This window comes from Pseudochaenichthys georgianus, unplaced genomic scaffold (genome assembly GCF_902827115.2).
Source record: "Pseudochaenichthys georgianus unplaced genomic scaffold, fPseGeo1.2 scaffold_618_arrow_ctg1, whole genome shotgun sequence".
NCBI classification, from domain to species: Eukaryota; Metazoa; Chordata; class Actinopteri; order Perciformes; family Channichthyidae; genus Pseudochaenichthys; species Pseudochaenichthys georgianus.
Window position 1 is genome coordinate 53,242 of NW_027263176.1, and position 26,467 is coordinate 79,708.

The following is a 26,467-nucleotide window of genomic DNA, read 5'->3' on the forward strand; positions in this document are numbered from 1 at the left end:
TTTTTTTTAATGTTTTCAAATATTATTTCTTAGAATATCTTCTGACGGCTCGCCACTGTATAGGACATATATATATATATATATATATATACAATGTCAGAATCAAACAAGTATCAGAGCACTCTCATAATAACGTAACACCAGTGGCGTTTCTATATGTACAAAAGTGGTGGGGCACAAAAAACTTAGATGTCTATATATAAGCTTCTGCAGTGAGGTTCATGGCTGGTGAGGCACCTGACTCTTCAGGTTTACAAATATTATACTTTGACCTAAATCAAAATATAATATTATTTTCAAAAGCTTTTTTTGTCTGATGCTTCAATTAATTTTAAACAGACAGTTCAACAAAAGGATACCCAAAACATGTAATTGTATCATTTAAATATTGAATTGTTCTCTCTTAGTAAGATCCCATTTTCAATAAAATGGCGGTCTTACCTTGACTTGAAGATGAAGTCCATTTGCCTATCCCTCTGGACAAAAATCTCTATTACTTTTTTGTAAAAGTCCTCCTTATCTTCTTGTAGTTTCAAAAGTCTATCATAAATCTAATCTAATCAATAGATTTATCATTCGAAAATTATAAAAGTAGGGTAGACATGTGGATATTAACCGGCTGAACAAAACGTGCATTTATCTAACAGGTTCGTTTCCCACAGATCTTATTTTGAGCTATTTTCTAAAATCCTATGGAGAAATCTCATTGCTTTTAGGTCGAGGGAAGCCATGCGCAGTTTACTTCCGGGTTTTAGGACGCATCACTGCAGCTCTCTCGTCTTCTCTTCACACACCACACTTTTCGCGGCACACGTACTTACAGCCAATCAGCTCTGAATTATGTGAGATGACGTATGGTGGGGATGGCAGCTCAATGCCCCTCTGGTCATTATTTTTTTGCCACACACATTAAATAGGACAATACTCTGAGCATGCGCAGTGTAGTTTTTACAGTCACCATTGACTTAAACAGGGAGAGGGAGGGGCAGGATCGGGTTTTGTCCCACATGGCTCTAAACAGCTCAATAGGCACACACTGTAGACACTAATTAGAAGAACACAGACTAAAACAGCAATGTGCAGACGAATCAGATGATTAAACATGATCTTAAAATATATTTTATATTTTTTTTGCATTTTTTTGTAATCATTATTTGTAATACTTTCTGCTGACACTAGGTGGGGCTGTGCCACCTGCCCCTAATGACCAGTCGCCACTGCGTAACACAATCAGAGACTGGATATATCCCCCCCCCCCCCCCTCTCTCTGGTCGCTACAATGGGGAAATGAAATTACGGGCCAAAAGTTGTATTTACAAGTATTAAAAGTAAGCAGAGGAAACCAAACCAACTGAGACCCGTCTGTCCGCCGTCTGTCCTTCAACATGGTGCGCTGAAATTAATGTCCGGGTCACTACCGGAGGACCGAGGAGTCGAGGAGGGGAAATTTAATAATTGAGAAGCCTCTGAGGAGTCGGAAATTAGATAAATGGGAAAGGTCCGATGTGTTGAAGTCAATAGAAGTGCAAATGTTACACAGTGATGTCACTATGTTACTGAAGTAAACAAAGGAGTCTAGTGGATGCGTTTTAGGCAGAGGGAACACAGGGATCTTAGCCTTTGCAGATAATTTACATTCACAAAAACCTATAGAACACACTACAGGAAAGGGAATCCCCAAAAAGCAGAATAGGGCCCCTTTAAGAGGTGGATTCGGATGGATTCCCTCCTGCTGTGATGACGCGCTGTGATGACGCGCCGGAAAGCGACTCGAGTTCAGTGCAACTCAATGCAATCCTCTCCGCGGGTGGAGCGACTTTCTCTCGAGCGAATTGTGAAATCTACCTCTTTCTAATACCTCGCTTTATGTCTGCTGGGTGTGTGGGACTCTGAGCCTCTGAGGAGTCGCTGCACAATCATCCTCCTTTAGGATTTGACTTTGATTTGAAGAATATTTCTGAATCCGATGTACCTGAAAAACACTCCCCCGGCTCTGACAGACCGCGGGAAATTGTCGTTACTTCCTGTGCAATGAAGACTTGGCGCGACATTACAGTTGTAAACAACAGGAGGACACATAACAATAGCACAACGAGTAAGTACACCCATTCACTGCTTGCTAAGTGTTACTTTGTTTTTAATAATAAATGTCCGGTGCATATTGCTTACATTAGCATCCCTAACTTCTGAGCACTTTCTCCACTAACGGTACATTTAGTCCTACAAAATGCATGGTAGGAGGAAAGTTAGTACAGTGGTTTAACTTATCCAAAGTTTACCACAAACATCAATAACCTTAAAAATGTGTTGCATAACCTAAATCAAGTGTACATTTCCTGTTGAGTTTGAAACAGAAAGATATTTACATCAATGCTAGCTTTAGCTCACAGTATCAACGACCGATTAAAGCGATGGACAGACAGTTACAGATAAAGAAAACTACAGACGGGAAGGAGTGTTAGCTACTAACTTTCTCTCTGCCTAGCTGTTTTATGTAAAAGGTTTTGTTTTTATAAGTCCTTTGTCTGGACAGTAACGTTATGAACAAAAGAGCTCTAGCTAACTTTTATCTAAACCATGCTAGCAGCACAATGGCTCACAGCCTCCTTTTGTCCACTACATATAATGCCTAAAGTATGTTAACCTCATACTTTAGTGCATTTTTCAGTGAATATTATATGTAAGAGTGGGCTATATATACAGTGGTGTAACGTATTGAAGTATATTTACTGTCAGATTATGGGTATGTTATGCTACTTTTTACTTCTACTCCATTACATTTTAGCCAACATAAATGTTACTAGTTACTTTTTATATTCACATTATAAGCTAATACAACATATACATAAAGTAATACATTAACTATGATAATATTATATTATAGGTGAAGATATCCAGTAGCAGTATGTAAAGAAATATAAGTAGTAACAAGCTGTGATGGACACTTAAATGCATTAATAATCATAATCCAGTGTTTTAATATATATGATTCTGAAATTGGAAATGGCACACAACAAGTATTTTTACTTTCAGTACTCGAGGTATTTGATGCTAATACTTTTGACAAATCAAATATAACCATTAAGCAGTTGTCCTTATTTACTTTGCCTACAGTTACATAATATTTCCAAACCAGAAATAATAAAAACTATTTGTATTTTCCATTGGAGCTGCAGTAACTCCTGAAGGTGTATGGTGTTAACAGCCATTGGTGTGCGAGTGTGTGTGAATGAGCAGCAGAATAGAACCTGATGGGGAGTTTGGCACCCCCAGCCCCGCCATCAGTAAATGTATCTGGTATGAGTAATGGTTGGCATGTGGTTTAAACGTTTTTTGACTGGTTGAAAGAATATAAAGGCAAGTCTATTTGCCATTATAGAACCAATAGCATATGTTTCTACTCTAGCGACCTCCACAACTGTCAATGTGTAAGATGAGAGAATCCTGGTTTTATCAGAGCCACTGAACAATTGACATGTTGACTTTAGCCTTAGTGTAACATTGGTGTCTACTCTAGAGTGAATTAGGATTTAAATCAGTTCTATTTGAATTGTTGTCTCGCCTCTGCCTTCAGTGTGCATTAGCCATTTGCTAGGGGACCATCTTCAGCCCGTGTTTAGTGTGTTCTGGCTCGTATGTATAAACTGATAACAACTTTGTAATTCTCTTTTTCAGGAACTGCTTAAGGAATAGAGACAAAGTGATACCTGGAAGAATGGAGGACTTTGACATCAATGATGCCCCTGGCCGTAAGTTCAAAACTTCACGCAAAGTTGCATTAACATTCATTTCATATTGTATTTGTGTAATATAAGTAATCCTAGAAGTAATACTTATTTTAATAATATACCCCAGAAAGGGGTTTCTCTGCAATTGGTATTAAAACAATATTTGATATATTAACACCTTGATGTTAACACCAGATGAACATAACTGATGACACACATGAATGCATGTTCATATCCCCAGTCTTTGTACATGATGACAACGAAGACTCCGTGGATATCTATGATGGCCTGGACCTCAGCTTTAACAACAACGCAGGTGAGACTCCTGTTTGAAATAGATCTGCAATGCCCCAATATTAGTATCACCAATAATATTGTAGTATCTACTATCTAGTAGTGTTGTCAACAATACCAACATTTTTGTTTCGGTACCAAGTCAAGAATTGCTTTTTCGCAGAGAGTCGTCCCCTGTTTTCCTTAACACAAGAATCCGTATTTTGTGTTTGTATAAAAAATATGTATATCCTATATACACAATCAATGTGTCTGTTGATTGTGTATATAGGATATACATATTTTTATTAGGGCTGTCAAACGATTAACATTTTTAATCAGATTTAATCACAGCTTAAAAATTAATTAATCATGATTAATCACCATTCGAACTATGTCCAAAATATGCCATTTATTTATGTATATTGTTGTGGGAATGGAAAGATAAATGAAAGAAGGCAGATATATCCATTTAACATACAGTATCTATGTTTATTATAACATTTTTCTGCGTGTCAAAATGAAAGACAGCCCACACACCTATCAATCATCAAACCGTGGGGTCTTAATTCATTACGTGTTGATTTCTATCAACGGGGGAGTACTTCAGGAAAGTCGACAGAGAGGGGGGGGGGCGGCTAGATGAGTACTTCGTGACCACAGAGTGTGAACGTTGTGATCAGCTGTTTTAGCGCAGTTCTCCAGCGAAGGGGGGGAGTCTCCCTCCGCAGCCGGTTGGCGTAGTTTTGGCACAGTTCCGTTGTACAGACCGACGTTAACAGCAGCCCTGTCTGTGCACTCCGTGTGCACAGAGTCGGTGCAATCCGTGTGCACCGACTCTGTCGTCCGGTGATCTAACCGCCTTCTGGAAAAGCTTCACAAATATTCTCCGTCGGGACTTCCTGCAACAACACCACGCCGTTATCAAAGATGTTCTATTGAGAAGACGATCACTACGTGACAAAAGTTTTCAAAACCGTGGCTACTGAAATCAATCTTACTAACTGCTGTCTGTGCAATTTACTCCGCGAGTTGGCAGACTTTATTTTGCTTACTTTAACATCATGTCTCATGGTGGGGCTAAGCCATTTCTTGGTATGGGTGTAGCCTACCCCAGCCATACCCTGGCGCTGCCACTGGTGGCACGTATGGGGCGGGCCATTCTGCACATGCGTTAAATGCGTTAAATATTTTAACGCAATTACTTCAAAAAATTAATTACCGCCGTTAACGCGATAATTTTGACGGCACTAATTTTGACAGCACTAATTTTTATACATATCTATATATTGTATAATTTTCAGGATTGTTGGAAACGTCATTTCGATCTCTCTGTCTGTAAACACAAACTGAGTAAGATTGACATTAAAGTTGACCTTGACTTTGATTAACTAAAATAGCAGCATCATCATCTGTCATGTCCTTTCGGCCGTGCCGACACCCTCCGCGGCCAAATCGACATGTTGAATCGGCCGCTGAGGCTGTCGGCAAAATAAATCACTCCGATTGGCTGTTCAGCTTAGCGAAACACTATTTGCCTGAATGGGAGTACAGCACTTAAAGGGGACCTATCATGCAAAATGCACCTTTGTACGTCTTGTATACATGAACATGTGTCCCCGGTGTGTCAGGGAACTCACCAAGTGTCAGAAAACACAACTCTCTCTCTCTTTTCCTCCGTACCCAAATCTCTAAAAACGGGGCTGCAACGGATCTGATCCAGATTTGAAATATCTCTGACGTCAGAAACAAGGAGCTCCGCCTATATGGGGAACTCTCCACCTATCAGGGGAAGGAGAGGTTGCCATGGTAACGGCATGGTAACATCACGCTCGTGCCACGCCTGGTCAGCTGCAGCTCATATGCCACAGAATCAGCCCTTGTAGCTGTTCAAGATGGTCATGATAAAATGTTTTAAAATATATACTTTTAGTAGGCTAGTTAAACCAATAATACTGCGGCTGCAACTGGCAGTTATGTAGGCACATTTTTATATATTCTTGACGCTGTGTGATTAAAAGAATAAACACAAATAGCAGGATAGGCACATATATTTGCTATATCTTGCGGCCCCACAGAAAAGGCACTGTTAACATATTGGCACAGTCCATCCCTGTGCTGCTTGGCTCGAGCTGTAGCATGTAGCTATTTGTTGTTTGTATATATCACGCAGTCTGTCTTCCGGTTGCCTCTTTTGAATGACGAATAAACACTACCGCCGCCTGCTGGTAAGGAGAGTTATTGCCACTCACGCATGCGCAGTTCGTACGTGCTACTTGGCCTTCGGCTGAAGTCTTTGCGGTGTGTTCCAGTGCGTTGTGTTCGCAACGTGAGGCGTCACAACAGTCGTGTTCCGTCGGGACGTGTTCTTTGGTGTTTGCTTGGTGTGTCAGGGGCTTCAGAGGAGCCGACAGGCTGCAGGGAGTGGAAGCAGAGCGCTGAACACACAGGAAATACGGCTCTTATTAAAACAATGTCGTTCTTAAAGTACCGATACTAATGAAATGGAGGAATCGCAACGTTTTTAACGACAGGGTATTGCGATGCCTTTCTAGTATCAGTGCACCGTGCAACACTAGTATCTAGTAGGGGTGTAACGGTTCACAAACATTTCGGTTCGGTACGTACCTCGGTTTTTAGGTCACGGTTCGGTTCGGTACGTTTTCGGTACAGCAGAAAAAATTATCACAAAACATAACATACATAACATTTTTTTAATTATTATTAAACTGTGAATAATGTATTCACTCAAATAAATGCAAAATATAATAAAATAAACATTAAGGTGCAGCATTTCGATGAACTGAAATAATCTGTATTTGAACTTTACTGTACTAGTACTCACAAAACATAAACTATTAGTTTTGGGTTTTTAATTATTATTAAACTATGAATATTCACTCGAATAAATATAAAATATAATAAAATAAACATTAAGGTGCAGCTTTTCGATGAACTGAAATAATCTGTATTTGAACTGTACTGTACCTAAGCAGCCAGTTTGACATTAGGACTCGCTTGTCATTGTATTTTCATGTTGTTTAAAGAAAGATGAACTTGTCCACATTGCTTGCTGAAAGGGCAGATCTGCTGGCACTAGCAATGTCTCCTGCTGTGGAGAACACCCTCGCTAGGGACAGAGGTAGTAGCAGATACAGCCAGGTAGCGCTTTGCTAACATGGCAACATAAGGATATTTGCCGTTTGTAATAGCTTTGGCTCGGTCTCAAGTTTTTGCGAGTGGTGGAGGCTTAAATGCTAGCGGGAGTTGGGTTTGCACTTCAGTCTTTTGGTACCGGTGATATTCACGTTCGGGTGATGCCTTTTCAAATGAGTGTGCAAGTGTGATGTGTTGCCAGCCGCGTAACCAATGTTAGTTGAACAATGCCGTCAAACAGCGTTGGTTCGGTCCACCTGTCTTTGTCCGTCATCCTTGTTCGTAACTGCGAAACCAAAATGTTCCCAAACCGGAGACTTCAATGATGCTGGAGGATTTTCGAGCTCAACTTTATCTGCGTTCGCCATTTCGACAGTTCCTCAAATTACTGATTACATTTGAACGCATCCCTCTGACCAGCTCGTCCAATGAAATGACTTGCTCGCTCTATGACGCGTTGATCACAATGGGAGCAAATTCAAATTCAAAAGCTTTTATTGTCATTGTACATATATACAACGAGAAATTACTCTGAATGCTGCGACGCAGCACCTGAGAATGCTTCCAAGAAGTTGTTCACGTTCTCAATTGTTTACGTTTAACGTTATATTCGTTCGGTACACTTCGGTACACACGTGTACCGAACCGAAGGGCCCGTACCGAATAATTTCGTTACGTGTACCGTTACACCCCTAGTATCTAGTACAGTGCAGATTTGTTTGCCCGACACTGAGGCTTTTATAATTGATATGAATTGTCTTACTTTGGTTTATTACAGTGAATCCATCTCCAAATGCTTCTCGGCTGAAAGAATCACTGGACCTTTATGAAGAGATGGTCACAGAGGAGCAGCAGAGCAGAGAGTCATCGTACTCTGAGGTGAGGGGCCGCTCAGCCATGCTTTCTTTATTTCAGACGTGGTGACCAATGGAAATAATCCATTCTGGTTCCAACGTGATTTGGGCCAGTGGTCTCAAAGCTGCACGAAAGGTCAAGCAGATCATACTTAGTAATCTTAACACAAGCTCTACATGCCTGAGCTCCCACTTGTAACCCCTGACATTACACAATGACCTGCTCTTCGTTTAAAAGGGCTTGTTCCAGGTACCTCTGATGCAATGGAATAAGATCCAGGACTTCCACGTTGTGTAATGGATTCATAAGTTTGAAGATTTAAAAAAGCATTGATAAAACAGTGTTCATGTCAAAGAATCATTACCATAATTATAAGATATTCTTTAATGATCCCTAAATGGAATTTGTTTTAATTACGAAATTGCACATAGTTTAAAAAATAAAGAGTACAAAATAAACATAAAATATCATTATCTCACAATATAAAAAAATAAAACGGAACTAAAAGTAAGATATATACAAGTCGACCGTGAAAGATAAAACATCTGTAGACCATCTGTGAAATAAACAATATGAAGGACCGTATTACAGATAACGCCATTTCAAAATATGATATTATTTACATTACAACGAATGGCATATTAAATTAAATATAAACAAGAATGTAAAATGTGAAGAAAAGTATTGTGAGTTCTAAGTCCAGTTAAATAGATAAATAAATAAATTGGCAAATGAAACGGCTAATTCAAGGTCAGAGTGTTTACCACTTCAACCCTCTGCCTCTTGACCCCTGCCGAGCCCACCCATGAGGGGCTGCGTTTTACACGTGCAAACGTTGTGTTGTTCAGCAGTAATGTGTGAAGTGTGGCTGAAAAGCAGCTACACTCGACTCCTCTCTGACCAACAGTCTGGTGCCAATTGGCAAGTGTTTCATTATTTGGCGTCATGCAAAAGTGTGTGTTAAAGGAGCATACCAATAGAGTGGTGCAGTGACGCGTCTTGAAACCCGGAAGTAAGCTGCGCATGGGTACCTTCCGGGTCCCTCGACAAAAAAGCAATGCAATTTCTCCATAAATCTATCGATCATAAATCTATCGATTAGATTTATGATTTGAAAATTATAAAAGTAGGGAAGACGTGTGGAGGGCTGTCAGTCGATTAAAATATGTAATCGCGATTAATCGGATGATGTCCATAGTTAATCGCGATTAATCGCACATTTTGTATCTGTTCTAAATGTACCTTAGAGGAATATTTTTCAAGTTTTGAATACTCTTATATGAGTGGACAAATATGCTTTATGCAAATGTTTGTTTATTATCATTGGAACAACGACAAATATTCTCCTGAATATTTTCAACACAACAACCTGGAGCCTCTCTCTCTCTCTCTCTCTCTCTCTCTCTCTCTCTCTCTCTCTCTCTCTCTCTCTCTCTCTCTCTCTCTCTCTCCCGACCCTGTGTACTTCTCTGCACTGAGCCAGTTGCTCAAACAGACAAGCCTGTTTACAGTTGTCGGTGAGATGCCGCTCCTCTGTCTTCATACCAGTCAAAGCATGAGACTGAAGTTCCCACTGTGGGTCAAACTAATGCGCTGTGATGTGCAGTCGACACGTTGGATGCGATCCGAATTATCTCATGCAGCCCCTCGTCCTCCACAGTGTTAAGCTGTAGCCCCCCATTTAGCTATCGCTGTTGTTGTCCAGGCGTCTCCCCGGCAAATTTTCAAGCGTGGTCTGCCGCAAGCGAGCGGCAGGAGCGGGGCTGAGCATCCGCTGTGTGCTTGGCTTGCTGTTTAAAACACCTTTTTTTTTATCCATATCTCTCGCTAGAATCTCCCACCATCCAACTAACAACAACAACAACGTCAAGCCTTTGGGCTCAGAAACTACGGGAAGGGCCGAGGACAAATACACATGCGTTAATCACACGTTAAAATAATTAGCGGCATTAAAAATAAATGTATTTTACGCGTTAACTTGACAGCCCTAAAGAAAACGTGATCCGTCTCTTAAGTGTGTGTCAACCACAGACCTTATTTCGATCCTATGGAGAAATTGCATTGCCTTTTTGTCCAGGGAACCGGAAGGAACCCACGCGCAGCTTACTTCCGGGTTTAGGACGCGTCACTGCACCACTCTATAGGATACCCCCATGTTCTGAGATGCACAGTGATGCTGTCAGATTGACAACTGTCTCTATCTTTTCCTTTGTTCGCAGCTCAAGTCCAGATTCCAGGCAGCTCAGAACCAGATCAGAGAGTTGCGCAGGAGGGTGGAGCAGATGGAGATCCAGGTCGGTTGTTATCCTTTTTTTCAGCTATTTGAAAAATGTGGTTTTGTTTGGTTGAATATGATTGCGCTTGACACAGAAGTCTGAATTTGAAAACCAAATAATTATATAATAAGACTTATTCTACTAGTTGTTTGCTGTGTATCTTCAGCATTTACTTATATTTTTATTAAATTCAATATAATAGGATTTATTTTGGCATAAATAAAACCGGGACAATATTATTGCCAAAGTATAATTTCCCTTCTTTATTTCCTAGGTTGTATTGAACATGTATAATATGCTCTGCCATTCACCAGAATACAGCAATTCATGCATACACAGGACTTGGACTGCTTTATTAACCGATTTCTTCATAGTGTCACTCATAGACTGTATATATAAATGGACGTAGTGTCCGTGACGTCACCCATAGGATTCTGCAGAGTTGCCGAGAAGCCCTTAGTAGGCGGAGTCGGCCACTAACGGCTCGACTGTGACGTCAGAGTCTAATCCCGCCTGCTCCAAATAAGGGCAAAGAGGCGGAGCCGAGGCGGGACCTGCTGCCTCCGAACTGGAAGTAAACGGAGCTAGCTGAGGCTAAGAAGCTAAGCTAACATGAAATACATGCATACCAAGTTACTGCTAACAGTGTCTTTCCCCTATATCAGGGGTGGCCAACCCGCGGCTCTCGAGCCGCATGCGGCTCTTTGCCTAGTTTCATGCGGCTCTTCAGTTCATATCGAATTGTGTGAGTTTGGGGGAGAGACACTGACTTCTGACTAGTGTTGCATGGTGTACCTATACTTGAAAGGTATACCGCGATACCCTGCCGTTAAAAACGTTACGATTCCTCCGTTTCATTAGTATCGGTACTTTAAGAATTACGGGGCAAAGTACTCCGGTGAGAAAGCGCCGTTTTAATAAGAGCCGTGTGTGTTGCTCTGCTTCCACTCCCTGCACTGCAGCCGTGCCTGAAGTCCCGCCCCTCTGTTTAAAAAGCACGCTCTAAGTGCCTCCCCTCTCTCGTGCACGCGCTAGCTGCCAGAGCATCTGAGAAAGCGAGAAGCATGGCTGCAAGTGGGAGTGCAACTGCTTAGCTGGCTAATAAGTAACAAGCTAAGCTACCAAGGACACGAACACCTGCAAACGGGTTAACATGTATAATATTATCATTTTAGACTTCTTGGAAGTTTTGTTAGTACATTCAAGCGCACAGCACGACATTTTAATTGTCTGGTATTTGTAACAATATTCCCTAAAAGGCACAATCACCACGAACACGGCTAAAGCTAAAGGGTCAAGTACAGTACTATGACTAACTAACGTTGTAGCCTAGCAGAGTGGACAAGTTGCTGTTAGCTGACAGTGAGGCATGTACGTGTCCGTCAACGTGACCACGCCCTAATTTATGCAAACACGTTAAGACCTAATATAAATAAAAGGGTCGTGTTAGAAAACAATTCACTCACAGATTCATAATCATGAAGGTGGAATCTAACTATATCGATAATAATATGTATTGCATCCATGGGTAGAAACATGTTTTTTTCTGCTGTAAAGTTGGGCATTTTAACATGGGGGTCTATGGAAATGGCTCCTTTCTGCAGCCAGTCCCTAGCGGCCCATGTGTGAACTGCAGTGTGTGGCACTTCCGTATTGGCTTCCCGGCTGTTCCCCAGAGTTTGCCGCTTGGTGTCACTACTGCATTCATATTATTCCAGTTGATAACTTCACCTCCACAAAAGTGTTATCAGCACTAACATGATGTGTAACTTCTGTCTCTCTTTGAAACAGAACACAGGGGTGAACACTGAGAACGGCCGTCTGAAAAAGAACATTTGTGCACTTTTACAAACAGCCAGACTGGAGGTGATACGAAAAGATGCTGAGATCCAGAGGCTGAACCAATTGTGAGTCATTGTTTTAAATGAACTGTTAGGTCTTTATAGATGTGTTATCTGGATTACAAAAGCTCTAGGTCTCCTTTTCCTGTGGAGAGTGTTATCTAGGTTTGTGTTAATGGTCTGCCCCTCCCTGTGTTCCCTCCAGAATGATTTTCTCTCACTCACCCCCCCCCCCCACCGCCTTAAACGCCTCCATTGGCCTCCTGTGTTAACTTCCGTAACATATATACCATCACTATGTAAAACTCACACATTGGCAAGCGCTGCAAATAGGGCTGTCAAACGATTACACATTTTAATCAGATTAATCACAGCTTAAACATTTATTAATCATGATTAATCACCATTCGAACTATGTCCAAAATATGCCATGTATTTATGTATATTGTTGTGGGAATGGAAAGATAAATGAAAGAAGGCGGATATATCCATTTAACATACAGTATCTATGTTTATTATAACATTGTTCTGTGTGTCAAAATGAAAGACAGCCCACACTAGTGTTGCACGGTGTACCGATACTTGAAAGGTACCGCGATACCCTGCCGTTAAAAACGTTACGATTCCTCCGTTTCATTAGTATCGCTACTTTAAGAGTGACGAGGAAAAGTAGTCCGGTGAGAAAGCGCCGTTTTAATTAGGGATGCCAGCGATTATTCGATTATTCGAATATTCGCTACAGTCTCCATAATCAAATATTATTTTTAAAAATCGATTTTATTTATATATTTTTTTTTTTAGTTTTTTTTTTTTTTTTTTCTGGCTTAGTTTCAACCAAAATATATATAAATATATATATGCTAATAATAGTAATAGTATTAATAATTGTAAATGGTCATTGGTCACACCACCAGTTAGTTTTACTGTAAACTTGGAGGAAGCCTGCGTGCAGAGCAGACTGCTGCTGCAGCACGCTACACACCGACCCCGCCCCCACCCCCCTCTCCCTCACACGTGCGACTAAAGATGAACAAAGCGGCAGGTAAAAAGAGTTCCTCCTCGTGGAACTACTTCGAACTTACAAGTCCAAAGGAAGTTAAATGCAAGCTCTGCGAAAAGACGTTGGTCTATCACAGCTCAACCTCATCAATGCGTTTGCATTTGAGTGCGAAGCACGCCAAAGAGGTTACAGAGAAAGACGCAGCACAGCCGGCCATTACCAACTTCACTTCAAGGCCACGTCGTTGTGATGACATTTCTTGTTTGTACTGTTAAACATGTTCCAGTAAAGAAAACAACGGAATTCCTTTTCTTTCTTTTTTTTCTTCCGCGGGGGGGTGGGGGGGGGGCGTCGGTCGAATAATCGATTATTATTCGCCAGAGCTGCCGAATAATCGATTTTGATCATGGTCAGTTTCTGGCAACCCTAGTTTTAATAAGAGCCGTGTGTGTTCAGCGCTCTGTTTCCACTCCCTGCACTGCAGCCGTGCCTGAAGTCCCTCCCCTCTCAAGCACGCTCTAAGTGCCTCCCCTCTCTCGTGCACTCGGCCACGCTCTAGCTGCCAGAGCATGTGAAAAACGAGAAGCATGGCTGCAAGTTGGACTGCAGCTGCCGCTGCGCCTCGGCTTGTTGACAAAAAAGACGCCAGAAGCGAAATGTGGAAGTATTTAAGCTATATCTCTGACAGTGAGGGCAAGCCTACGGACACCACGAGGCTGTCAGACATGTTGTAGATCCCTGCAAACCAAGGGAGCCAACACATCAAACTTGGCTAAGCACCCGCCGACCGGCATCCAGAGCCGTTTAAAGAATGTAAAGACAGACAGGTTAGCGAATGTGATAGATAACATAATTACATCATGCTCAAGCCCATGCCCTCAAATCTAAGTCAAACTAGTGTAATTTATATATTTTGTGACGAACGAACGTTTTCGTAGTTTGACGAGGCAATACATGGCAATGATAACTGTCTAATATGGCTATCCTTTTAGCTAACTTACCAATGTGGCTAACATCTGCAATATACATTTTGTCAATAATTATTTATATTACTGTACTGTACTGTAATAAAATATAAAACAAATTATATTTTATAAAACAAAAAAGTTGTTTGAGATGATAATAATACTTTTATTTAATACGAATTATTGTCATTTATTTAGTTTATTGTTCTCATTGTTTAAAAGTTTGTGTTATGGTTCTGGTGTGAAATAAAGCACAATAATTACATTTAAGACTGTTTCCCTTTTTTTAAGAAAAGTATCGAAAAAGAATCGGAATCGCAATTCTTGACTTGGTATCGGTATCGAAACCAAAATGTTGGTATCGTGACAACACTAGCCCACACACCTATCAATCATCAAACTGTGGGGTCTTAATTCATTACGTGTTGATTTCTATCAACACGTAATGTTGTATTAATGTAGGCCTATATATGATGCACTACCGCAAAAGTATTCTCCGTCAGGACTTCCTGCAACAACACCACGCCGTTATCTTGATTCTGATTGGCCAGAAGACATTATCAAAGATGTTCTATTGAGAAGACGATCACTACGTGACAAAAGTTTTCAAAACCGTTTCTGGTCTTCAGTATTTCCAGACAAGTGGCTACTGAAATCAATCTTACTAACTGCTGTCTGTGCAATTTACTCCGCGAGTTGGCGGACTTTATTTTGCTTACCTTAACATCATTTTTCATGCTGGGGCTAAGCCATTTATTGGTATGGGTGTAGCCTACCCCAGCCATACCCCAGCGCTGCCACTGGTGGGATGTATGGGGCGGGCCATTCTGCACATGCGTTAAATGCGTTAAATATTTTTAACGCAGTTAATTCAAAAAATTAATTACCGCCGTTAACGCGATAATTTGGACAGCATTAGCTGCAACACATCGTATGTGATAGGCTAAGGGGTTGACCAATCACAACAGAGCCGGCCACTAACCAATCAGAGCAGACTGGTCTCTGGTTTCAGACAGAGGGTGAAAAGAGGTGCTGCAACACAGGCAGTATGAGAACAATAAAGAGCTTTTTGAACATTAAAGCATGGAGACATGCAGAGACACTACATACTGATATACACCTGAACATCAGCAGGAGAGGACTCTTTAAAGTAGAGACACTACATACTGATATACACCTGAACATCAGCAGGAGAGGACTCTTTAAAGTAGAGACACTACATACTGATATACACCTGAACATCAGCAGGAGAGGACTCTTTAAAGTAGAGACACTACATACTGATATACACCTGAACATCAGCAGGAGAGGACTCTTTAAAGTAGAGACACTACATACTGATATACACCTGAACATCAGCAGGAGAGGACTCTTTAAAGTAGAGACACTACATACTGATATACACCTGAACATCAGCAGGAGAGGACTCTTTAAAGTAGAGACACTACATACTGATATACACCTGAACATCAGCAGGAGAGGACTCTTTAAAGTAGAGACACTACATACTGATATACACCTGAACATCAGCAGGAGAGGACTCTTTAAAGTAGAGACACTACATACTGATATACACCTGAACATCAGCAGGAGAGGACTCTTTAAAGTAGAGACACTACATACTGATATACACCTGAACATCAGCAGGAGAGGACTCTTTAAAGTAGAGACACTACATACTGATATACACCTGAACATCAGCAGGAGAGGACTCTTTAAAGTAGAGACACTACATACTGATATACACCTGAACATCAGCAGGAGAGGACTCTTTAAAGTAGAGACACTACATACTGATACACACCTGAACATCAGCAGGAGAGGACTCTTTAAAGTAGAGACACTACATACTGATATACACCTGAACATCAGCAGGAGATGACTCTTTAAAGTAGAGACACTACATACTGATATACACCTGAACATCAGCAGGAGAGGACTCTTTAAAGTAGAGACACTACATACTGATATACACCTGAACATCAGCAGGAGAGGACTCTTTAAAGTAGAGACACTACATACTGATATACACCTGAACATCAGCAGGAGAGGACTCTTTAAAGTAGAGACACTACATACTGATATACACCTGAACATCAGAAGGAGAGGACTCTTTAAAGTAGAGACACTACATACTGATATACACCTGAACATCAGCAGGAGAGGACTCTTTAAAGTAGAGACACTACATACTGATATACACCTGAACATCAGCAGGAGAGGACTCTTTAAAGTAGAGACACTACATACTGATATACACCTGAACATCAGCAGGAGAGGACTCTTTAAAGTAGAGACACTACATACTGATATACACCTGAACATCAGCAGGAGAGGACTCTTTAAAGTAGAGACACTACATACTGATATACACCTGAACATCAGCAGGAGAGGACTCTTTAAAGTAGAGACACTACATACTGATATACACCTGAACATCAGCAGGAGAGGACTCTTTAAAGTAGAGACCCTACATACTGATATACACCTGAACATCAGCAGGAGAGGACTCTTTAACTCTGTTTTCAGAAGACAAACATCTCTCCACTGATTGGATTAATGTAAAAATGATTTACGCTTTTCTTCCACAGGTCAGTCAAAGGTCACCATCATCAACAATCTCACAGGAATGATATCCGGGATCAAATTTCCTCCAGTCAGACATCCACAGGCAGCTCCAAGAGTAGGCCGCCTCGTCCTCCATCCTCCAGTCTTCAGCATCCTCGTCCTCCATCCTCCAGTCTTCAGCATCCTCGTCCTCCATCCTCCAGTCTTCAGCCTCCTCCTCAGCCCCCGAGTCTTCAGCCGCCTCCTCCTCCACCCTCCAGTCTTCAGCCGCCTCCTCCTCCACCCTCCAGTCTTCAGCCGCCTCCTCCTCCACCCTCCAGTCTTCAGCCGCCTCCTCCTCCACCTTCCAATCTTCAGCCGCCTCCTCCTCAGCCCCCCAGTCTTCAGCCGCCTCCTCCTCAGCCCCCCAGTCTTCAGCCGCCTCCTCCTCCACCCTCCAATCTTCAGCCGCCTCCTCCTCCACCCTCCAATCTTCAGCCGCCTCCTCCTCCACCCTCCAGTCTTCAGCCGCCTCCTCCTCCACCTTCCAATCTTCAGCCGCCTCCTCCTCCACCCCCCAGTCTTCAGCCGCCTCCTCCTCCACCTTCCAATCTTCAGCCGCCTCCTCCTCCACCCTCCAGTCTTCAGCCGCCTCCTCCTCCACCTTCCAATCTTCAGCCGCCTCCTCCTCCACCCCCCAGTTTTCAGCCGCCTCCTCCTCAGCCCCCCAGTCTTCAGCCGCCTCCTCCTCCACCCTCCAATCTTCAGCTGCCTCCTCCACCCTCCAGTCTTCAGCCGCCTCCTCCTCCACCCTCCAGTCTTCAGCCGCCTCCTCCTCCGCCCTCCAGTCTTCAGCCGCCTCCTCCTCCACCCCCCAGTCTTTCACCACTGCCTCCTCCCTCATCCATTCCTCATCCCCCTCTTCCACCTCTACCAACGGTACATCCCAGCGAGGATCAGCCTCCAGGTGGTTCTCCTCCACCCGACAGAAAAGAAAGTGATAGGCTCTACTTATCAGCCCAGTGGACCCAGCAAGAAATCCAGCTGCAGCTCATCCTCCCAAGGTAGAAGGTCAGACAAACACAAGTCCAAGCACAGAGAGGGAACATTTCCAAGCCTGAAACTGTCTGACTCAACAGAAAAGAGACATCGAAATGGTTCAGATCCCAACAGGGACAGCTCTGCCCCCGACAAAAACAGGTCTCTCAAAGACTCAGGACGAAGACGTGGGCACCACAGATCAGACAGGGTCAAAAGCCCTCCACTAGTGAGTGCAATTACCTGTGATGACAAGAAAGGAAGAGGTCGTGAAAGGAGAAAGGATACAGCCAAAACATCAGACTCTGAACGTATCGCAGCTCACAGCTCTAAAGAGGGCCACAGTCGAGATCATAAAATAAATAAGACTACTGATGAGAGAAGAAATTCAGACTCAAGGGACCGGAAAAAGTCCTCTTCAAACCAACCTCCAGAGCGCAGCGAGTCCTCCAAAGAACGGGGAGGGGATAGGTCGTCAAAGGATTGTCAGAAGAAGAAGGATAGGCGACATGGAAATAAAATCAGCAGAACACTTAAGAGAAGCATTCCGACAGAGACGTGCAGAGAACGTGAGAATGTGAGATCAGACCAAGGTAAAGTGGAGGTCATTAGTCAGGAAAGTCAAGAGAAGACACACGAGGCCTTAAAGACACCATCCGGAGAACCAAGTGTCCCAGAGAAAGGTTCTGGGGAGGAAAACAGTCCTAACAGGAAACTGTGTTTCATGGAAACATTGAATCTAACCCTTTCACCCATCAAGAAGCCGCTCATGCCCTTCACCCAGGGCAAGGGAGTTGAACACTCGCCAGAGGAGGAGAGTTCACAGCCTGACATCGAGGACATGTGTGTGATCGATGAAGTAAACAGCAGTGAACTAGAAACGGGGTTGGAAGATTTTGCAGAACCATCTTTCGATTCCCCGAAAACCCCTCGTGCCAAAAAGATACATAAGACTTGTGATGATCCAAAAGATGTCCAGGAAAGGTACCGACACCAGAGTGAAAGGCCTGCAGCTGATCAGCTACTTGAAGTCAATGTATCGCAAACCTCCTCAGCTCATAGCCAACGGCCAGAAACCGAGAGGAACCTCCCAGCAACTTCACCAGAGAGCACTTCTTTAAGAGCAGCAGATGTTTCAGGAAAACGAGAGAACAAAAGCAAGTTGGTGGCACGTACCCAGAAACACAGTTGTGGCCCTGTGTGGCCCGTGGAGGCTGCGAATAAAGGACACACAGGCCATTCTACTTCACAAAGAATACCTCCTATTGTAGACGTCATTGACTCAAGTGTAGAACTGAAGTGTATATCTCCTAAATCTGCACTACAGAAAAGCCTCCCTGTGGATTCAGTGGGAGAAGATGAAGCTTCTTCTCCAGCAACGGAAAATCCTGAAGCTGTAGAAGTTCCTGACAAAGCCTTCCTTGAAGTGTCTCCCATAATTCTTCCTCAGGACAGTCAGCGACGGCTGTGTCCTCCTGATTCCCTTCCCAAGAAAGCTGCTTGTTGTGATGTTGCTAAAAGTGCTGTATCCAGTACAATAACCCTTGAATCGCTTCCACAAGAAGGGCTTAGTCTACCTGAGGCCATCTTTGTTTTAACACAGCGAAACGAAGACAGCAGTGACAGCAGTAGCATCGCCGCTGAGCCCAGCTCCTCCACTGGCTGCATCGCCGTGGCCAGAGTCAGCAGCACCACAGAGGAGCCTGCGGGGCCACAGAGGCACAGCCACCTGTTCACACCAAAGAAGATCTTCTCTCCTGCGAAGAGTCGGGACAATAAAGTGCAGCCTTCCAGTTCGATGCCATTACTCCACGACGAGGACTCCATGATGCACACACTGAGCAATCTGAAGACAATCCCTGATGCCATAAGCCCTCTGAGGAGCCCCATCAGGATCACCAAGAGGAACCACATCCACCTTCTCAGCAAGCCAGGGCATGTCAAGAGCCTTCAGAAAGGTAAGGTTGGCCTAATAACAAAGAAAGATGTCACTTTAAATCTTACATACATTTTTGTATGAATGTCGCAGTTTGTTCATAATTCTTTAGGCCTGTTGCCATGTGGTGCTGATTTTTTTTTTTAATGATTGTTATCCTGATAGTCCATCTTGTATGTATGTGGATGAAATATAATAAATATCTCGACAGATCCTTTAAGCCAAATTAAATGATTTACTCAAGATGCCAACAAGTCTCACTGGGAATAGTATAAATACCCCAAAAGATGTAATCATACTAAAGTCTATAGGCGCTTTCACACCGGAGTACTTTTCCCGTTTAGTTCCTGGGATTTTGCGTTCACACCAAAAAGAGAACTTGGTTCATGTGAACTTTTCAGTCCCTGCTAGAGAGCAGGTTGGGCGGATTGCAAACCACGCCCCGTAAAACTCTGAAATGATTGTGAAGCCGCCATTGTATTTGCTGGCGTTAGCATTATTAGCATTAGCCCAGCGCACCAGCGGAGAGAGAATAAGTTATGGCAACAAAAAAAAACATGGGAGCGGTGGAGTGATGAGGAGGTGTCGGCGTTCTGGCGATTTACTCGGAAGGCTTCACTTGAAGCTGCTGGGAGTCCCAGCTGCTTCAAGTGAAGCCTGTCCCCAACTCCGGGGACTTCCGGCCGGGGACTTCTGGTGGCAGTATACGCCGTGAAGTGGTTTGCGGCCTGCCAGTAACCCCAAAGCAGAAGAAGTGACGTCAGCGGTTCATTTGCGTAATCTTCTCTCAGGGAACTTATTCCGGTGTGAACGCGATCGGCTCTTAGTTCCATGGGGGTACTAAGTGCTGGGTACTAAGAGCTGGGAACTAAGTGCTGGGAACTAAGTACGGCAAAGTACTTGGTGTGAAAACGGCTTATGTAAACCATCAAAATTCAATTTGTTTTGTTATTTGCATTAAAAAAATATCAGCGTCTAGGAGCTATTTTTAGGAAGTTGAACAGATCATAATACCCTCTCCAAAAAATATTTAATATTTCTGTCAAAACATCAGTTTAAAAAAAATATTTGTTCAAGTTATAATCCAAAAACTAAATTTGAACACATCATATAGAGTTATAATTTACCTCTAAAATCATTGTTACTCATTTGTGAACAGAGCTTGAACACCTCATACTGTAGGTCAATGATTCTGTTAGCTGTTAGCCGATAGCTTAATAAGAAGGCTAACATTAACTAGCTATCTTTTTGCATTAATATAATGCATCAATAGCATATTTTTACTTGATATAAGTTGATAATGACAGCAATGTGAGTCCAAAATTCTGTGTTTTTTCCCCAACTGGAATATTACATGATCTACGTTTGTTTTAGGATGGACTTTTTAATTGTACTGATTTGAAAGCAACCCGCTATTTGTATATCGGGGAAACACTGGTCTTACTCGATCTGTATACATGATTTCTATTCGTGTTGTCAAATTCTAAATCTTACCACAGATGTCAGTGTCATGATTATCGAGTAAGTGTTGATTTCCCCTTTTGAAAAGCCTGTTGCTAAATACATCTGTAGTTTGACACAACATTTCAACAGGATTATTTGATTTCTTCCACTACGTTAAAATAGTATTTTCTACTGTGTACCAAAGGCTGGAACTGGCACTTAAAATAACGTCAGCACTGATCGAGGTTTTCTTACTCGTCCAAGTGGTCATTACCAGTCTGCCAGAGCACATACCGTGTTCCCTTTAGATCTCTAGTCTAACCTCTTTCCTACTCTTGTTTCTTCTTTGTTTTGTTTCCTTTTCTGGAGACAGTTTAACCGGCATGAATCCAAAGTGTTGTGCTTTCCACAAATATAAAATGTAACAATCAAATATCGCAACTGATTGATGAAAACATTTTGTTTTTCTGGCCATAGCTGATGTTAAATTGACCAGACTTCTTTCTGTGGATTGATATGACTGAACAGCAGTTGACTGCTATAAAATAGACTTCTCATACCGCTTACTTCTCAGTTAATAGTACCGCACCTCATGAATACAAGATAAATATCCTTTACTTTACCTTGTTACACAATCAATATTTCTGAGTTGCTATAATATTAACTATTTGCTTTCTCTCTCCGTGCAGACTTCTCCAGCACAGCTGTCGCTGAATCCTCAAAGAAGTTGGACGTAAACAAAGAAAACAAATATCCGGGTTCTCCTGCAAACCATGACACGCAGAGCTCTGTGGACAAGGTGTCCGACCCGCCTTCAAGTGTCTCTGACACCGACCTGGAGGAAGGGGAGATATTAAGCGAGAGTGAAGAGGCGGCTACAGATTCTCCTGCGCCTGCAAACAAGAAGTCGGCAAAGTCCATGAGACCAGTCAGAAACAATGCAAGTCCTCAGTCTTTGTTAAAGAGGAAAGCTGGCGAAAGCTGTGTTGTATCCAAAAAAGTCATAGAAACAGTAGATGTATCAACACGAAGTCCGAAGAGTCGCTTTAAAACTGTTTGTCCCGCAGCGACCAAAGCTTCTTTTTCCACTGTAGAGGAAGTGATGGAGACGTTCAAGGTGGTCCGTGCTGAGATCCGAAAGAAGTACATGAAACTCCACAAAACCTTTCCCAAGAAGAGCTTCTATGGAGTGATGGAGAACTTCCAGGAGTCTTTTTTAGAATTCGTAGAGGGTGCTCATCTGGGTCAGATATGCAGTCAGCCAGTGGAGCTGAAATCCAACATGAAGACATTAATTACATCTGTGTTTAGCAAACTGTTGAATAATGGTATTGTGAAACGCATCTTTGAACAGCAGGCAGTGGATCTGAAGCAGAGGCTGTGGGACTTTGTAAATGTCCAAGTTGACTTCTTGTTCAAGGACATTCACACAACACTGAAAAGCCTGTGCAACCAAAGAGCTCAGGCTGAGGACAAGAAGCCCGCTGGAAATAAGAAAGGACCCGAACAGCCCCCTGTTAAAAAGCAACGTCACCAACTGGACGCACAGTCGTCTCCCACCAGCTTGAATCGAATCATGCCCTCTCCCGTGGTGCCTTACCGAACGGGCCTTGGAAGCAGAGGCAAAGATATCAGAATCACACAGGAGGGAAAAGACGGCAGTGTTCACCCACATCCGACACATACACAAACGGTCTCCATCTACTGTCCTCCCAAAAAGATTCCTTCAACTCCAGAGAAAAGTGGCATTTCTTCTTTGTTAGTCCCTCCCAACGGTTCTTTGCTGGACAAAACTGACTTTGAGCTTCTCACAGAACAGCAAGCCTCCAGTTTAACATTCAACCTAGTGAGGGACTCTCAGATGGGAGAGATCTTCAAGTGTCTCTTGCAGGGATCCGACTTACTGGAAAGCAGCGGCGTCACCGGAGACAACACAGTGTGGTCCCTCAGCACACCGAGAAAGGACGGAGAGAGACTCCTCAGCATCACTACTCCAACTAAATATGACTCTCCATCTAAGCTGCACTCCCCGAACAAATTTGGAACTCCCTCGAAACTTTTCGCAACGTGGTCCAGCCTTTCACCTCGCAAGATGTCCTCTCCACACTCCAAAGGTCGGATCCACCTGAATCCAGCTCTGTTCGACGAGAGTTGCATGTTAGAGGTGCCGTCAGACAGTCGATCTTCACATAGGTCCTATTCCATTCTGGCTGAAGACCTGGCGGTGTCCCTCACCATTCCATCGCCTCTCAAGTCCGACAGCCACCTCAGCTTCCTGCAGCCATCCAGCATGCGCCTCATGTCCACTCCGGAGAGCGTCATAAGCGCTCACATCAGCGAGGACGCTCTGCTGGAGGAGGAGGACGCGTCGGAGCAGGACATTCATCTCGCACTGGACACCGACAACTCCAGCTGCGATTCCAGCTGCAGCGACGTGCTCGCCACCCCTTTCCTCTTCAAGCCAGACCTACCCATGCAAGCGCTGGTGATGGAGAAATCCAACGATCATTTCATCGTGAAGATCCGTCCTGCGACATCGGGCGCCGATACCACAATCACCGAAGACAGCTTCAGTCACACCCTAATAGAAGAAGACCAGCAGCAAGAGGATGTGAAAACTAAAGACGGTCAAGGAATGGCAATTTTGTCAGACAAATCCTGGAATCATCCTCCTTCAAATGCCTCGTCTGAAAACAGTCCATCTGGGATCTGTCAGGCCAACGCCGAAGCAGATATCCATCCCTCTCAAGAGCAGAGCTTAACACTAACAAAAGATTCATACCACAAAAAAGACTTGCCTCCACAAAATCCATTAGAGGATTCACGGAAACTGTCAGAGAAGAATCGGACTGAAGCCACTCCTTCAGACAGCTTTCCGAAAGGTGCTCAAAGCTCTGAGCACTTCTTTAGACACATCGACCAGGCAACCGGCAGAGAGGAGGTCTCACTCACTGCTGATGATGATGAATCAAATCAAACCCACCGCGGAGAAAAATCCATGACAACGCAACAAAGTCCCTCGAAAGCTCTTTCTTCCAAGTCTCAGAATAAGACGAGATGCTCTGAAACCGTGCGGTCGGATCACAGCTCCCCTGCTCGAAGCTCTGAAACAAACCAAGGAAGCCAAGAGTCTGCATCACATGTGTCCGACTCCGCGACAGACGCAACAGAGGAGTCGGAGACAAGTGTCACCATTGCAGAGGAAGCTCCAGAGAAAGGCCGTAGAGATCTCAACAGGGGTAGCAAACGGAAGAAGCACCAGGAGAAATCAATAGCCAAGCGGCTCAGGAAGCAGGACGAGGGAAGCTCCGAGGAGATGGAGTCTCTCGGCAAGACTGACGACGGAGAATCCAGAGCCTCCCCCGCAGCGCTGTCCCCCAACAGCCTCTATGCCAAGAACGTGATCAGGAAGAGGGGCGAGGTGGTGGTGGCATGGACCAGGTCAGTAGCTGCTTCTGGATTGGGTCACTCCCCTCTCCCAAGAGTTAGAGATTCAATATCATTTCATGTCCTCATTATTTCTGCCTTGCCATTTTGACCAATCCTGGCAATATTTCAGAAACATTTCAAAATCATGCTTATCACAAAACGTCAATACAGAGGAATAGCTATATGAAGTAAAGATGTACATGTATGTATGTACTGTGTTGGAGTGTACCCTGCTGAACAAAACGTGTAAGCATCATAAACGTTTGTTGACAGAGATTATTTTCTACATTATTACGCAAAATCTTGCAATGCGAAATGCGAGGTCACGCTACGAAAAAACGTCATCCCCATATTAAATCCATTTACTGTTGATCTTTTGAAGTATATTTTGATACTACTTCATCAAGCATTACTTGAATACTATCAGCAACACAGTTTGATTGTCACATTATGCACTGAAAAAACGTTTACTTTAGTCAAATGTATTATGTCAACATCATGATAATGTCATAATAAATAATATTAGGTTCAACTTTATATTATTGCTTTCAATGAACATATTCCGTTATGGCATAACACACTTCATCAAAGTGGCAGTGCCTCTGAGAAAGATACTCACCCCCTGTGTCCTGCTTCTTCCAGAGACGAAGATCGAGCGATCCTCATCGCGCTGAAGACGAGAGGAGCTTCACGAGACACTTTCTCCGTGTTGTCTGAGAAGCTCAATAAGCCGTCAGCGCAGGTGAGTTCGTCTGTTGTTTTGTGTCCTGTGACACGACTGCAGGAAGTGATGATTGAGCAAACAATAACTGTTTTCCTGTTATCAGATTGCCAACAGATTCAACCAGCTCATGAAGCTTTTTAAGAAGCAGGAGAAGATGGAGCCTTGATCCCTCCGACTGTCATCACAATGACTCTTCACACTGTTACCAACAACAGCACTGAACAGATGGGGGGTCGTTACAAGGCCCTGTGGGGGGAACGTTGTGAATCCAACCACTGTCTGCACATCCTGGATATTGAAGTGGACGAAAAGGATTCTTCCTCAGCACAATGGACAAGATACATTGATGTGAACGGCCAATAGAAATAAAGTCATTATCAGATGGACTGTTTCTGATTTGTATGAATCCACTCCATCACCAGATCTGGGCGGGGTCTGGTCCTATCACTTTGTCCTCAGTGCAGCCCGGAGCTCGCTATCCTTTCTGCCTTTGCAGATGTGATACATTGCCAACATGGTATTTTAGTTCATCAGTTCATCTCGCATCTACTTCTATGTCTCTCTCAGTACAGTGAGGAACAACTGCCTTCAGACTGAGCCACCTTCAGGCTCCAGTGCGAGCGAGTACGCTCAGGTGTTACTGAGTGAAGTGACAGTTTTAGTCCCTGAAGTTATGGACGCTCACTGGAAACTCCTGGAAGCATCACGCATCAGGAGACCGAGCTGCGACTCATAGGTTGGGTCTTTTATCAGAAGACTGAATGTGATACTTATGATCTTATTTGTATGTATGAGGGGGAGTGATTGAAATGTTTGATGGTTGTTAAAATGTTTACATGTCCAACTCATGTACAGGACAGTATTGTTAGTCTCTGTTAATACACATTTTATCTGTTTGTTTGATTTATTATATTACTTTTAAACAGAGTGGAATGCAATATTGTGAGTAGTTCTTTACTAAAAATAAAGTTTTATTTATTCATGCCGTTTATTCCTGAAACATTTGAACAAAACCGAATCAAATAATTGTGGTAAATCGATAAAAAGAAGAAGAAGGTCTATGCCAGTGGGGTTCCCCTGTGTTTCTCTGTTCTAATCATGAAGTGGGCCACAGTCTGGAATCCAGGCCAGCGCCTCAGGGTCTGTAACTGTAACCAGTGGCAGGAAACATCGTGCAACAATATATTCTGCATACTGTCTATATCCAGAGGTAGGAGAAGTACTCAGATATTGTTCTTGAGTAAAAGTAGAAGTAC

The 26,467-nt window shown here is 43.1% G+C and overlaps 1 protein-coding gene across 1 annotated transcript; it reads left to right on the plus strand.

Moving 5' to 3' along the window:
• The first annotated feature begins 1,758 nt into the window (after nt 1–1,758).
• Nucleotides 1,759–26,196, plus strand: casp8ap2 (caspase 8 associated protein 2). The gene is given in 11 exon segments (XM_071202604.1): nt 1,759–2,095; nt 3,676–3,749; nt 3,970–4,044; nt 7,936–8,036; nt 10,232–10,306; nt 12,080–12,195; nt 16,686–17,643; nt 17,645–19,637; nt 21,748–24,499; nt 25,130–25,229; nt 25,315–26,196. Coding segments are annotated over 10 exon segments (6,267 nt in total). The 5' UTR covers nt 1,759–2,095; nt 3,676–3,715; the 3' UTR covers nt 25,378–26,196.
• The last annotated feature ends 271 nt before the right edge of the window (nt 26,197–26,467 follow it).